Consider the following 16,103-nt stretch of genomic DNA (forward strand, 5'->3'; position numbering starts at 1 on the left):
TTTCCAGTTGTAAAGGTCAGAGGTAGAGAAAGGCCAGTATTGATATTGACCGTTGCGGCCTCCAGTCTGTCTTAAGGGGAAAGCCTTTGAGGTTTCCCCAGAAGTTGTAGGTTCCTTGCACCCCCGGAGTCTTCCCACTATCGGAGAGGAGTTTGGGAGGGTCCCCCCAGTAGTTGGGGGTTCCTCATCCTCCTCGGAGGAATCCAGATGAGGGTTGGGGTTGGGAAGAGGTTGAGGAGGGTATGGTGGGGGTTTCTCTGTTAGTAGGTCTATCAAGGTATTCTCCTCAGGCGGAAGGACAGTCCGAGGTTTTGACTTAGGAGGAACTGAGGGCTTGGATTTATCCAGTATAGGGTATAGTCTAGAGGTTTGGGCGGTCTGAGGAGGGACTGGAATAAGAGGAGCAGGAGGAGGAAGGGAGGGCTCATTAGGAAGGGAAGAGAGGAGGGGTTTTGGGGTAGAGAAGGGGGTGACCCATGGTGGTGGGTCAAAAACCAGGTCTTCCCAAGTCACGATGTATGGAACTTGGTCAGGATGTCCTCTAGGGCCTGGAATGAAGATGTGGGATTTGACCTGTGAAACAAGATGGGGATTAAAGGATCCTTCTTTGGGCCAGCCTACGTTGAAGGTTGGCCATTCAGAAGTGCAGAGGGTTACCCACTTCTTCTTTTTGACCTCGACCGACAAGTTGCTGGCACGGTTTCGGACGTCTTGCCAATGGTCGAGGGTGAGACTCAGGGGGGTTACCATGGATTGCCCCATTTCAGTATCGCTAGTGAAAAGGAAGTTAAGAAACAGGCACAAGAGAACAAAGACAAGACAACAGATCACAAATGCTGCGTGTCTTTGGCACAAACCGAAAGTACCAAGTGGTGTCGGAGAGCGTAAGTCCCTCCGGCCAAAAAAACAAGGTGACTTATCCCTCGGATACGTGTCGAGTCCCAAAGAATTGGGCACCTAGGTCCCCTGGGACGTCTCCCAGGGTGGCAGGGGAGAAGTCTGAGTTCATCAACTCCTTCTCGGGCTGCCCAAAGTACAAAGTGACCACGCATGATCAGACTAACGCTGCGCTCAAGAGACGTGGAAATAGACATGCAGAGATTCAAGAAATATGACAACATGACAACGAGCTCGAGCTGGCCAGCTTACCTCCCAGTAGGTCTTCCAGAAGTTCCTCGGGCAGGGATTTGGGGCAGCAAGAACACCGATCTCGGTGGAACCTCCAGATGAAAGACCCTCCGTCCCCCTGTCCAAGGAAGATCACGCGAAGATACTGGCTACAAAGCAAGAGGCTGTTTATTGATACACAGGCGCCTGTGAGTGCTCAGCAAAACCTCAGCCGGAGCTTCAGAGAACTGGCACACCGGACTTTGGGGTACAGGGTTTTTATAGGGTGAAGGGGCAGGTTTCGCACACGCGGTAAGCAACAGGTTTCTTATTGGCTATTTTGAATCCAGCACATTAGTCACCTAAAGGGTAAGGTTGTTCTTCAGATTTTTGCTTGACATCTTCTTGGTTCCTGCTTATCAGTTCCTGTTTCCACTCGATATTCTGTACTTTCCCAACCGCCCTGTTCTTTCTCAGTTCCCGTTTATCAGTGTACCGGCCTCCGGGCCAGCCGTGCTGTTGAGAGCATGGTGGTATCTGTGCTGCTAACTGTTTCAAGGACAAACAGGACTGCTGGACCCCTGTGCTTTCCAAGGTTGTTAAGAGATAATTGTCCGAGGAATGTGCGGCTGCCTGGAGACCTTATCCGTCAAGGACGGAAGCGAGGCTTAGCCCCGACTCAGGGTTTAAGGCATGGAGCTGGGGCCTTTCAACCTACTCTGTCTCTTGTTGAGAGCCTACGTATATTTTCTATTGCATCAAAAGGATATCATCAAAAATAGCATTTTATATTATGTAGAAAGGGGAGAAGCTGTGTTTTGTCATGTGAAAGAGGAGAGTTTAATGCATGAATACAGTGTACTCAACTTGTCTTGTCATTTAAACAAAAATGAAGACAAAAATTAAATCATACCTAGTAGTTGATCAATGTAAAATGTAGAAACCCCATGAAATTTTATTCAAACATACTTTCAAAAGTCTTATAGATGATGACTTGTCCAATATGAGCTAGCAATCTTTAAGTGCAAAACATGTAACTGAAAGGTAGATTCTTGAAATAAATGAAACATATTTTAAATTTGGAATGGCATATTAATGTAAAACTTTGTGTGATATCATACTGGTATATTTCAATCTACATAGGATATAAAAATTTACCAAATTACTATCAAAGATCTTAAGAATCAAAAATTTATGAAGCTAATACTATTCTAAAATATTTGTTATTTTTTAAATGAAACACCACAGAACTACAACATCACTGGACTCTCACCCCAAAATGTATAAGAAATATAAATACATAGATAAAAGTATTCTTTAAATTGCTCTATTATAAATTTTTGAATTTAAATATATGAATAAAGCCTTTGAAAATAGGTAAAAAACAAATTGGAAAAACTGGAGATCTTTTGATACACTTCAAATTCTGATACATGTACACTTAATTCATACTGACAAAAATAATCAAAGAGATAAGAAGCATTAAGAATATTCTCTTAAGATGGCAATGTTCCATAATATGATATACATTTTATGAGTTGAGATCAGAAGTTTAGAACCCTCTGAGGGTCACTGTGCATGTCTGAGAATGGACCCAACACTGACTGGAACAAGTGATATCTATGTCAGTAGGGTCTAAGTATGAACCCCAAATGGGAGTTATGATGAGTGTTGGAGGTGCCTTGTGGAGCCAGAGGCAGAAATCCCAATGAAGTCTCCAAATTGAACTTAGAACCCTCTACTTCTAGCATTGCTCTTGTTCTACAAAGTTCTGTCAACAAGAAACCATGAGAATACACCTTTGGGAAACAAAGCAGTGGAAAAAAATGTCACTTGTTTTCTCTTACTATATTCTGTAAGATAATGAGAAATGTATACAGAAACATAGAGTTGACAAACCAAAGCACACCAATATGTGTGAGCTTTTTAGACGCAACACAAGAACACTCATAGCACTTATGTGGCATGACATAAAATTCTAGCAAAAATGTTTAGACATCTATTTTTGGAATTTTGAAGAGGATTTAAATTATATTTCTCAAATGACCAAGTGTTGTATATATTCTTTTATGTGGTGAATTTGGATGATTGCTGAAGTTCAAAAATAAGGAACATTTTATTCTATTATTTTCAAGAAACTCCGATTCAGATTCACTCCATAGTGTGGACATTGTAGATTGGTCCAAGGCCATATACAGACTGTAGAGGTCATAGACTGTGAACACCACTTTTGTGCCTCTTCTGTAGTCAAAATATATTACAAAGCTATGGGATAGAGATGGGGCTCTACCTATTTCTCCACATTGATGTAAGAATATATGATATATGATTACATATGTTGTGCATATAAAACATTTTATATTATATGCATAAATAATTCAGTAAATATATTTTTAAATATAAATATTTAATTTATTAAAGTAATATAAATATTTATTTATTTTTGAATATCAATATAAATGCTTCCTCTCATGTGAAAAATATCAGTGATATTTTGATTAGGATTGTATTGTATCTGTGTATAGGTTTTGATAGAATGTCCATTTTGACAAAATTAATTTTGTTTCCCCATGAACACAGGAGATCTTTCTATCCCTCTTTTCTCAAATTTCTTTCTTAAATGCTTAATTGTTTCACTATAGAGTTGTTTCACCTTCTGGGTTATATTTATTAGGTCTGACTAAAACAAATTTTAAAACATATTTTATGACTTACTTCATGATATCTTTCAGGTTATTCAGGCAAACCCTGTGTAGAGAGGTATTTATAGACCACCCTAAACTTTAGTTTATACTGACTGCTGATATTATATATTTTTATTCTGCATTTAGTGTATTTGAACATTCCATGACATGTTTGATATGACCTTCAAAAAATCATAAACAACTACAGTAACTCCATGACCCGAGTACCCTTTATGTACTACATAGTTTCTATGACCAGTATAGCCTGTTTTTATGTAGCTTGTATTATATGCTTAGCCTCTATGCTCTGAAAAGTCTACAAGTCTTATCCTAAGTAGCTTCTATGGCCTGGGTAGCCAAATTGTTCTAAGATGTAAATGCTAATTTGGGTCCAGTCATAAGGGTTAAGGGTAGAGCAATAAAAAGGCAAGCATACAGCATGGTGAAAAGCAAGGAGTGCCTTTGGTGGGAAAGTCATTCTACTTTATTATCTATTCCAGGATCATATCAAGTTACAGTAGTTTATGTAGTGCAGTTACCTTAGTGAATGTGCATATCACATAACTTGCTTCTCAGAATCCACTGGTAGAAAATTTTATTATAATAGGATGTCTCCATGCCTCAAGGACAGAGGTGTTGCAGAGCATTTCTAAATCCTTCAGACATAAGGCCTATTGTCCTGAGGAATTACTTGACTCAAAAAAATTTCATGCCTCTGTACATTGACTGGTCTGAAATTCATTCACTAAATAAATTCTATGACCTGTGAAATATCTGTGACCTGTGTATCCATAAGGAATTGCATAGGTCTGTGACCTGGATACCCTCTATGGTCCATGAAACTACTAAGATTTTCATAACCTTTGACATCAGTGTCTTAAATAAACTGAGTAGCCTCTATGTCCTGCTGAGTCTTAATGTCTATGAAGCCTCTATGACCTCCCTAGCCTCTCTGACCTGTATAAATTTTATAGACTGATTCATCTAAATTACCTTAATAGGCTCTAGGACCTTATTAGTTTTTGTGAGCTGAGTAGTCTCACCAATGTGAATGAACTCTAAGGTGCTACTAGATTAAATGGACATAGTAACCACTAGTACCTCAGTATACTCTGTGATGTGAAGATCCTATGTGGTGAATAAAATTCTGTGACAATAAGTGTTCTATGATCTGTACAATCTTTATGACTTTTGTTGACTAAATGACCTGTGTACTTCATTGGCTTCAGTGGACTGAAGGATTTTGTAGACTACTACTTGCATTGCTTCTAGGATCTGAGTAGAAGTTATGACCTGTTAACTTCCATGACCCATGTGCCTTTATGATGTATGAAGTCTCCATGGCTGAGTATGCCCATAGCCAGTGTAGCATGTATGGTTTGGTAGCCCATATTGCTAACATTTCTCTGGATCTGAGTAGACTCTACAAAGTAGTTCTGTAAATAGCATAACCTGTATAACATGCATAGACTCTATGACATACAGAGTCTCTCTCACCTGTGAAGTTCTAATGACCTGAAAATTCAAAATCATGACAACAACATTTATGACCATAGTATCCACTATGACTTAATTGTCTTTATGGCCTGTGTATAGCCTTATATATGTCAACTCTATTACCTTCATAACTTCTATAGACTGAGTATCTGTAAGATCTACATAGCTTCTATAACTTGAGTAGCCTCTGTGTCCTGCACACCTTCTAAAACATCAAGAACCTCTATGAATTTTTATCCTTATGATCTCTTGTGCCTCTGTGGTACTTATTTAGATATTTTGGCCTTAGTAGTCTGTATGTTCTGAGTACACTCTTTTGGACATACATAACTTCTATGACTGCATCATCTCTATCAATTGAGTAGCATCTATGATGTGCATATTTATGACATATGGGTCTATGTCCAGCATAGCATTTGATGAAAACATCCTTTAAGTCCTGAATGCCTAAGAGACCTATGTGGCCACTATAGCAAGAGTTGTTAAATAAATTTAGAGTCACTTTGATCACTGTAGTCTCTATGAATTACATATCCTCTGTGACCTACTTAGCCTTTGGTATTCACAATCTATATGAGTGGCATAACTTTTATAGTCCAAGAAGCCAAAATGACCTCAGTAGTCTCTATGATCTCAGTAGTTTATGTCTAACTTCATACTTTTGGGGTGTGAGTATTCTCTATAAACTTGTAGCAAGTATAATCTGTGTACCATTTAGGACCTGCATAACTTCTATAATCTGAATTGCCTCTAGATTCTTCATAGTCCCTATTACCTGAGTTTCCCCTAAGACCAATTTAACATCAATATCTTCTTGAGCCTGTATAACAAGCATAACCTCTGTGATCTCTAGAGCCTCTATAACCTAAGTATACTTTATGAACTGAGAAGTCTCTCTTGTCTGAATAGACTCTGTGACTTTAATAGTGTCTGGGTGCTAAGTAGCCCCTATGGCCTTCTTATTTTCTAGATCCTGAGTAGATAATATTGCCTGTTTCTGCTATAGGATCCAAGTAGCCTCAATTACCATTAGGACCTCTATGACCTAAAATAGTCACTAATATTCATGTGGGCTCTATGTCCAAGTACACACTATGATATTCCTGGAATCAAACCTGTGCCTCTTTAATGTTCTGAGTATCCTAAATGAACTTAAAAACCCCTTTGACCTTCAAGACACTATAACATAATATGCTCTGTTTTTTGAGTAACAAGTTTGACCAATGTATCCTTTATGACATGAGTCACTGCTATGGCATGTATAACCTGTATGTCCTAAGTAGACTCTTTGGCCATGAGGATGTGTGATCTGCATGGATTTCATGACATGAGTATTCTATTGAATTTAGTATCCTGTTTGATCTAAATAGTAAACTGTGACTTTTCAGCCTTTATATCCTGAGTAGCCTCTATGACCTGCATATCCTCTAGGACCTGAATATTCTCCTTCATCTGAATGATCTCCATCACCTGAACATTTCTTGTGTCCTAAGTTGCATGTGTGTTTTTCATAGCTTCTATGGCCTTGGTATAGTCTACCAACTGTGTATTCTTTGCTACTTGTGTATTCTTATGGTCCTGCATAACCTCTATAGTCTGCATAACCTCTATGGCTTGCCTAGCTTCTATGGCCTGAGTAGTTTCTATCATCAGTATAGTGTCTGTGTCCTGAGAACCACCTACTTCATGAATAGCTTTGATGAATTTCATGGTCCCTCTTACCTATGTAACCTCATTTACCTGTATAGCAGCTCTGACCTTGATATTATTTATGACACTTCAGCTCTCTATGACATGAATAGTGACTTTTATCTACATAACTTCAATGATGTGCCTAGCCTATATTCTGACCAGAGACTCTATAGTCTGCATAGTGTCCATGTCCTAAGCAGCATTTATAGGTTCAATAGCTGCTATGATCTGCTTATATTCTATTACCAGCACAGACTCTATGTCTCACATTGCCTCTGTGGTCTAGTTTTTACTGTAAGCTGAACTAACTCTATGTTGGTTAGCCTCTATAATCTGCCTCACCTGTATTTTCTGTGTAAATCTATGGCTGTTATATGGAATAGCCATTACAACCAATGTAACCTCATTGACTTACAAAATCTCTATGATCCCTGAAAACTTTATGGTCTGAGCAAACTCTTTTGCATGAGTAGACTCTGAACTGTGTAACCATTAAAACTTGAGAAATTTAAATGACCTGAGTTACCTCTATGGCCTCTGTAGACTAAATGACAGTTGTAACCCCTATGACTGTTTAGTCTCCTTCCCCTGAATTCATTCTATTTCCTTCATAACAACTATAAGCTTCATTGGTTCCTTGACACTTGTAGCCATTTGTACCTGTGTCTTTTTTGATTGTGTAACCCCTATGACCTGCTTAGCATGGTTTGAATACCACTTATTATATTTATACACTATGAACTGAGAAGCATATATTAACTGAGTAGACACTATCAAGAAAAAAAAATTCTATGATTTTATATCTTCTACTTATTCTTGAAGTATTTTGGGGGGACAGTAAAGTTTCTTCCTTTGTATTGTTTCTAGTTGGTGCACACAGTTGTGAGATTTGGTACATATTCATACTTACACACAATATGGCACTATAATTTGGCCAATATCATTGCCTAGTTTTTCCCATATTGCACACTCATATAAACTCCACTCCTTTCTGTACTCTATTCATCTCCCTTCAATTTTCATAAAACTCTATCTCTATCTCTCCCTCTCTCTCACACACACAGCACCTTCTTTCTCCATTTCAGCTTCCAAATATAAGAAAAAAACATTTGTTCCCTGACTTCTGTATATGACATGTTTTGCTATACATTATGTTCTAAACTTCCATCCACTCAATGACATATGAGGTAATTTCATACTTCTCTACACCAGATAAAATTTTATTATGTATAAATACCACAGTTTTCTGGGAGTATTGGTTCAGGCCTGTAAACTCATCACCTTGGGATGTTGAGGCAGGAGAATTGCAATTCAAAGTCAGTCTCAGCAAAGATGAGGTGCTAAGCAACTTAGAGAGTCCCTGTCACAAAATACAATACAAGATAGGGCTGGATAAATGCCTTACTTTTTCAGTGCCACAGAATTCAATCTCTGATTTCCCCTAAATTTTAGATTTATGCATTCATCCACCTGTATACATCTGGGTTGGATCCATTGCTTTGCTATTTTGAAATATGCTGCTATACATGTGACTAGGCCTCTTTTGCTCTAGTTTGGTGGTTTTAAGTTTTTTGATATGTACTAAGGAGAGGTATAGCTGAACCTTCTGCTGTTGTTTTTTCTAGTCTTCTCAGGAATTACCATATTATTTTCCATAGTGGTTGTACTAAATTACAATACCACTAATATTGTGAAAATTGTTTCTTTTTTTCCACATCACTTTAGCATGTGTTTATTTATTTATTTATATTTTATTCTTGGTGCCTGCCCTTCTGACTATAATGGGAAGAAATCTCAATGTATATTTTATTTCTGTTTTTATAAGTGGTAATGCTGTTGACATTTTTTCATGTAATTTTTGTCCATTTTATGTTTTCTATTAAAAGTTTCTGATTACATCAAGGGACCATTTATTAATTGATTTAAGATTTTCTTTCTTTAAATATTTATATATTTTTACTATTAATCCTATCTGAAAAGATAAGCTAGCAAAGATTTTCTTCAACTCTTGGTTCTCACTTCACAGTAATAATTTCTTCATTTGCTGTGCAGTTTTTAATTCAATGTCAACTCATTTATTAATTATACCATTATTTCCAGAGCTTTATAGGTCCTATTCAGAAAGTCATTTCTTGTGCATATGTGTTGGAGTGCTGATGCCTAGATTTCTTATAAGAGTCGCATAATTTTTTGCCTAATATTTAGTTTTTCACTAAATTTCTAATAAATGTTTGTGTATATAATAGATAAGAACAACTCTCTTTTTAATTCCACTTTCACTATGCCTATGACATAGCATCTCTAGTGACACATATCTTATCTCAATAACATTATATCCTACACCCCACCCCATCCTCTTTGTCCTTAATCATCGTGGTCATTATCACAAACTATTGGCTAAGCTCTAGATACTAAATGAACTCATTACATGTGTTCATTTAGACAACATTTTTAATATCTTAAGAGGGATTATTTGAATTAAGGTTGTATATACTTCACATGCTGTGCTGCTCATATTGATCTCTTGCCTCAAGGTAAGGTATTGGAAACCTGCAGGGACACTATAAGTCTATAGGGGAAAGACTGCAATACCTAAGATTTGCACTTGTAGAGGGGAAGATGAACAGTATAAAAAAACAAGAAAAGAAAGTTTCGCAAATAAACCGAGATGCTACAACAAGAAAACCCAATGACAGCATGGCAGAAGAAATGTCTGAAAGGGAGTTCAGAATGTATATAATTAAAATGATCAGAGAATCAAATGATGAGATAAGAGAGCAAATGCAGGCATTTGATGATCACAGAAAACAGTTAAAAATAAAATGAAGGAAGAAAAAGATCATATCAATACAGAGATAGAGACTATGAAAAAAACAGAAATCCACTAATTGAAGAAAACAACAAACTAAAGACTCCATAGAGAGCATAAGCAATAAGCTAGAACACCTAGAAGACAGAACCACAGATATTGAAGACAAAATATTTAATGTTGAATACAAAATTGACCAAACAGAGATTATAGTAAGAAATCATGAATGGAACCTGCAAGAATTATGGAACATTATGAAAAAAACAAATATGAGAATTATTGGGATTGAGATGAACAGAGAGACAAACCAAAGGAATGAAAAATATATTCAAATACAGAATATCAGAAAATTTCCCAATTGGGAAATTGAAAGGGAAAATCAAATACACGAGGCTTACAGGACACCAAATATACAACAGATCCACAGCAAGGGACATTATAATGAAAATAACTAACATAAAAAATAATGATAGAATTTTAAAGGCTGCAAGAGAAAAAAGAATCAGATTACATTCAGGGGGAAACCAATATGAATATCAGCAGATTTATCAAACCAGAATCTAAAAACCAGAAGGACCTGGAACAATATTTTTCAAAGTATGAAAGAAAATGAATGCCAACCAAGAATCTTATACCCAGAAAAAGTTACCATCAGATTTGATGACAAAATAAAATTCTTCCAAAATAAACAAAAACTAAAAGAATTTACAAAAAGAATACCAGCACTACAGAACATTCTTGGCAAAAACATCCATGAGGAAGAAATGAAAAATCATGATGTTGTTCAGCATAGGGAGGAATGACCCTAAAATAATAGCCAAATAAATGAGAAAAAAAGTCAAGTCAAAGAATGGAAACAAGCTGAATAGTGGGTTTACAAATTATATCTCAATAATGCTGAATGTTCATGGTCTGAATTCATCAATCAAAAGTCATAGACTGGCAGATTGGTTTAAAAAGAACACCAAACAATAGGCTGAATTCAAGAGACTCATGTCTTAGAAAAAGATACCCACAGACTAAAGGTGAAAGAATGGGAAAAATACACCACACATGGACTCAGACAAAAAGCAGGTCTATCCATCCTTATATCTGATAAAGTTGACTCAAGTCAAAATTAGTTAGAAGGGATAAAGAAGGACATTCCATACTGCTTAAGAAAAGCATGATTCAGCAGCACATAACAATCATGCCTCAAAACCTGGCTCATTCATGTAAGTCAAACAAATTCTTCTCAATTCCAGGAACCAAATAGACCAAAACACAATAGTACTTGTTGACTTTAACATACCTCTCTCACCACTTGATATATCTTCCAAACAAACAAGGAACAAATAAACAATAGATAGCACAGTTTGTTTATCCATTCATGTATTTAATGGCAGCTAGGTTGGTTCCACAAACTGGCTATTCTGAGTTAAGCAGCTATGAACACTGACACGGTTACATCACTGTAGTATGCTGATTTTAAGTCTTTTGGGTATAGACCAAGGAAAGGGATAGCTGCATCAAATGGCGGTTCCTTTTGAAGTTTTCTAAGGAATCTCCACAAAGATTTCCAGAGTGACTGCATTAATTTCCAACCCCACCAGCAATGTATGAGTGTACCTTTTCCCCCATATCCTCGCCAACACCTATTATTGTCTGTATTCTTGATAACCACCATTCTAATTGGGGTGAGGTGGAATCTTAAGGTAGTTTTGATTTGCATTTTCCCAATTACTAGAGATGTTGAGCATTTTCTTCTTATATCTGTTGACTGCTTGCAGATTTTCTTCTGTGAACTGTTTATTCATTTTCTTAGCTCATTTTTTAATGGGTTATTTGTGTTCTTGATGTAAAGTTTTTGAGTTCTTTATAGATTCTGGAGATTAGAGCTCTATCTGAAGTATATGTGGCAAAGATTTACTCCCACTCTGTAGAGGCCTCTTCACATTGCTGATAGTTTCCTTTGCTAAGAAAAAGCTTTTTAGTTTGAATCTATCCCCTCTATTGATTCCTGCTTTTATTTCTCATGCTTTGGGAGTCATGTTAAGGAAATCTTAGCCTAAGCAAACATGATGAAGATTTGGAACAATGTTTTCTTCTATAAAGTGCAGGTTCTCTGGTCTGATTCCGAGGTTCTTTGTCCATTTTGAGTTGAGTTTTGTGCAGGTTGAGAGATGGCCCTCAATAGATGAATGGATAAAGAAACTGTGGTATACATACACAATGGAATATTACTGAGCCATAAAAAAAGAATAAAATTTTGGTGTTTGCAGGCAAATGGATAACATTGGAGCATATCATGCTAAGTGAAGTAAACCAATTCCAATAAATCAAAGGAGGAATTATCTTGCTGATAAGTGCATGAAAATATGTAATGGGGAGTAGGAAGGAGGCAAGAATGGAGAAAGGAAGGACTATAGAGAGGAAAAAGGTGGTGGGAGGGGAGGGGGAAAGGAAAAATAGCTGAATGAGCCAAACATCATTGCCCTATGTAAATGTATGATTACACAAATGGTATGCCTCTTCTTCATGTACAATCAGAGAAACAAGTTGTACCTCATTTGTTTACAATACAAAAAAATCCATAGATCTCAATAACACAATTAATAATTTAGACTTATCTGACATAGAACATTTTATCCATCAATGAGTGAATACACTTTTTTCTCTTCAGCACATGGATCCTTCTCTAAAATAGATCATATATTATGCCACAAAACTACTCTTAGAAAATACACAAAAATATAGATACTACCTTGTATTCTATCATATCATAATGGAATGAAATTAGAAATAAATGAAGAAATGAAAAACAGAATCTACTCCAAGACATGGAGATTAAATAATAAGATATTGAATGAAGCATGGATAACAGAAGATATCAGGGGTAAATTTAAAAAAGATCTTACAGGTAAATGACAAGAAAGATGCCAAATATCAAAATATCTGATACACTATGAAAGCAGTGTTAAGAGGAAACTACATTACATGGAATGAATTCAATAGAAGAAGAAAAAGTCAACAAATATGGCACCTAAAATTAGAGCTCAAAGTCCTAGAAAAAGAACAGATCAAAACCAAAATAGTAGAAGACAGGAAATAGTTAGAGTCAGAGCTGAAATCAATGAAATTAAAACAAGAGAAATAATTTTAAAAAATGAAAAAATATTGTTTTTTTTAAAATAAGCAAAATTGGTAAATCTTAGCCATATTAACAAGTGGAAGGAGAGACAAAACTTAAATTACTAAAATTTGGGATGAAAAAGGAATATGTTGTCAGGCACTATTGAAATACAAAACATAACTAGATGCTATTTTGAAAATCTATAGTCCAAAACAATACAAAATCTCTAGAGACACATGATCCACCCAAATTTAGTCAGGAGGACATAAACAATTTAAAAGTTCAACCTTGAGAAATGAAAAAGAGAAGTCATGAAAGTCTACCAACAAAGAAAAGGCCAGGACCAGATAAATTCTCATACAAGTTCTCCAAGACCTTCAATTAAGAGCTCATTGCAATACTCCTCAAAGCACTCCATGAAATAGAAGAGGAGGGAACCCTTCCAAACTCATACTGTGAAGCTAATATCACCCTGATTCCAAAACCAAAGATACATAGAGAAAAGAAAATTTCAGACCAATATCCCTAATAAACATAGTTGCAAAAATTCTTAATAAAATTTTAACAAATCATATTTGGAAAGATATTAAAAAGAAAATGCACTATGATCAATTTGGTTTTACTTCAGGGATAAAAGGTTGGTTCAACGTCCAGAAATCAAAAAATGGAATTCACCATGTCAACAGACTTAAAGTTAAGAATCACATGATTATTTCAATAAATGCAGAAAAATCATTTGATAAAATACTGCACCCCCTTATGCTCAAACACTAGAAAAAATAAGGATAGTAAGAACATTGCTCAACATTATAATGATTATCAATGCGAAGTCCACAGCCAAAATCATTCTAAATGAAGAAAAATTGAAAGCATTCCCCATAAAATCTAGAAGAGGGGAGGGATGACCTCTTTCATCAGTTCTATTCAACATCATCCTTGAAACTCTAGGCAGAGCAATTAGACAAAACAAAGAAATTAAATGGATATGAATAGGAAAAGAAGAAGTGAAACTATCCTTATTTTCTGATGACATGATTCTGTATTTAGAGGAGCTGAAAAATTCCATGAGAAAAATGCTAGAACTCATAGAGGAATTCAGTAAAATAGAAGGATGTAAAATCAATGCTCATAAACCTAATGCATTTTTATTCATACATGATGAATCTTCTGAGAGATATTAGGAAAACTACCACAAAAGTTTAAAAAAATAAATAATTGAAAATCAATCTAACAAAAGATGTGAAAGATCTCTACAATGAGAACTGCAGAACACTAAATAAAGAAATTAAAGAAAAGTTAGAAGATGGAATATCTCCCATGTTCTTGCATAGTCAGAACTAATATTGTCAAAATTTCCATACTACCAAAAGTGCTATGTAGATTCTATGAAATTCCAATTAAAATCTCAATGACACAACTCATAGAAATAGAGCAAGCAATCAAGACAATTACTTGGAAGAAGAAGAGATGCAGAATATTTAAAGAAATCCTTACTAGGAAGAGTGAAGTAGCAGGTATCACAATACCAGACCTTCAACTATACTACAGAGCAATAGTTAAAAAAAAAAAAAAAATGGTATGTATTGGCAACAAATAGACAGGGAGATCAATGGTACAGAATAGAGGACAAAGAGACAAACCCACATAAATAGAGCTTTCCCATACTAGAACAAGGTGCCCAAAACATGCAATGGGGAAAGTCTCTTCTAAAATGGTGCTGGAAAACTCAAAATTAATATGCAACAAAATGAAACTAAAATCCTATCTCTGACCTTGCACAAACTGCATCTCAAAATGCATCAAAAATTAAAAATCACACCAGAGACTCTGCACCTTATAAAATAAAAAATATATCTAAATATTCATCTTGTTGGCTTAGGACAAGACTTTCTTAATATGATACTCAAGGCACAAGAATTAAAAGCATGAATCAGTAGCTGGGAGAGCTTCAAACTAAAAAGCTTTTTCTCAGAAAAGAAAACAATCAACAATATGAAGAGAGAACCTACAGAGTTGGAGAAACTCTTTTCTACAAATAATTTTGATTGAGCACTAAACTCCAGAATCTATAAAGAACTCAAAAAACTTTACACCAAGAATACAAATAACCCCATCAGTAAATGGGCTAAAGAAATGAGCAGACACTTCATGAAAGAAGATCCACAAGCAATCAACAGATATATAGAAATCCAAGATGGCAGACTAGAGGGAGGCTGCGTTCCTTGTTGCTCCTTAACTCCGGTTTTAAACAGAGAATATCTGTTTCTTGGTGAGGCAGTTTTTTGCTGCTTATTGATCCCCTGCTGTTTACCCCACTTGTCTGCTGGGATCACCTGCGGTCTGCCAGTATATTGAAGTGTTTTTTGAGTGCCAGTTGCTCACTATCAGGCATCTATCATCCACCATTTGCCTGCCTCTCACCTGTCCATCGCCTGCTTACACCTACCCATCACCCAACGCACAAGGTTCTCCTCCTGATCATATAACAACAATCAGCAAACTGATTGCCGACCACCAGCAGAGCATCAGTTGCCTACTGTTACCTGGAAGATCACTGATACAGTACCTGCAGGTTTCATTACACGTAACTGCCACATTTTAAGACAACAGCCAGGCCCCATAGGACCCCTGGCCAGACTGAAGCCACCTGCCTCTGGAAGTTGGAGACTGCCCCTGGAAGAATGGAATGTCAAGAATCTCTGGAGCCCATTGATTACCAAATTTCCCTGCCTTTATCAAGGACTGCAAGCAAGGAGCTGCTAATTAATGCCCCCTGAGCTCTTACCTGCCTGAATCACCTTGACCCTCCCCCTGCCCATTGTTTCTCACTTAATGCAAAACCAGGCCTAGTCATGTAGGCAGAAAGGGAGAGATAAGTGGGAAGAGAACTGGAAAGAAAAGAGACTTTAACATATAAAAGATGTAGGGTGCACTCACTTCTTGGGACTTTAGTACATCAGTCATGGTCCCCTTCTTCCTGCTGGGAGAAGTCTGTAGTATTACCTTCAAATAAAACCTGCTTAATACACTTGCCTTGGAATGCTTCTCTAGTGTTTAATCTTCAACATTAGAAAGAGCAGAACTCATCACCATTAAATGGTGGTATCAATTGCAACCGGCCTCCAGGATCCCACAACCACACCAAACACACCTGACCTCCAGGATCCCTGCCTGACCAACTGCATCCCACCTCCAGGACCTT

General features: G+C 36.5%; 1 protein-coding gene across 1 annotated transcript in view; it reads right to left on the reverse strand.

Annotated features, from left to right (window-relative positions):
- The window catches only part of LOC124974306 (uncharacterized), a 39,062-nt gene that overhangs the window by 581 nt on the left and 22,378 nt on the right, over nucleotides 1-16,103 (reverse strand). The window contains 1 exon segment of the mRNA XM_047537670.1: nucleotides 3-361. Coding sequence (XP_047393626.1) covers nucleotides 3-361 — 359 coding nt within the window.

Source organism: Sciurus carolinensis, unplaced genomic scaffold (genome assembly GCF_902686445.1).
Source record: "Sciurus carolinensis unplaced genomic scaffold, mSciCar1.2, whole genome shotgun sequence".
In the NCBI taxonomy this organism is placed as follows: Eukaryota; Metazoa; Chordata; class Mammalia; order Rodentia; family Sciuridae; genus Sciurus; species Sciurus carolinensis.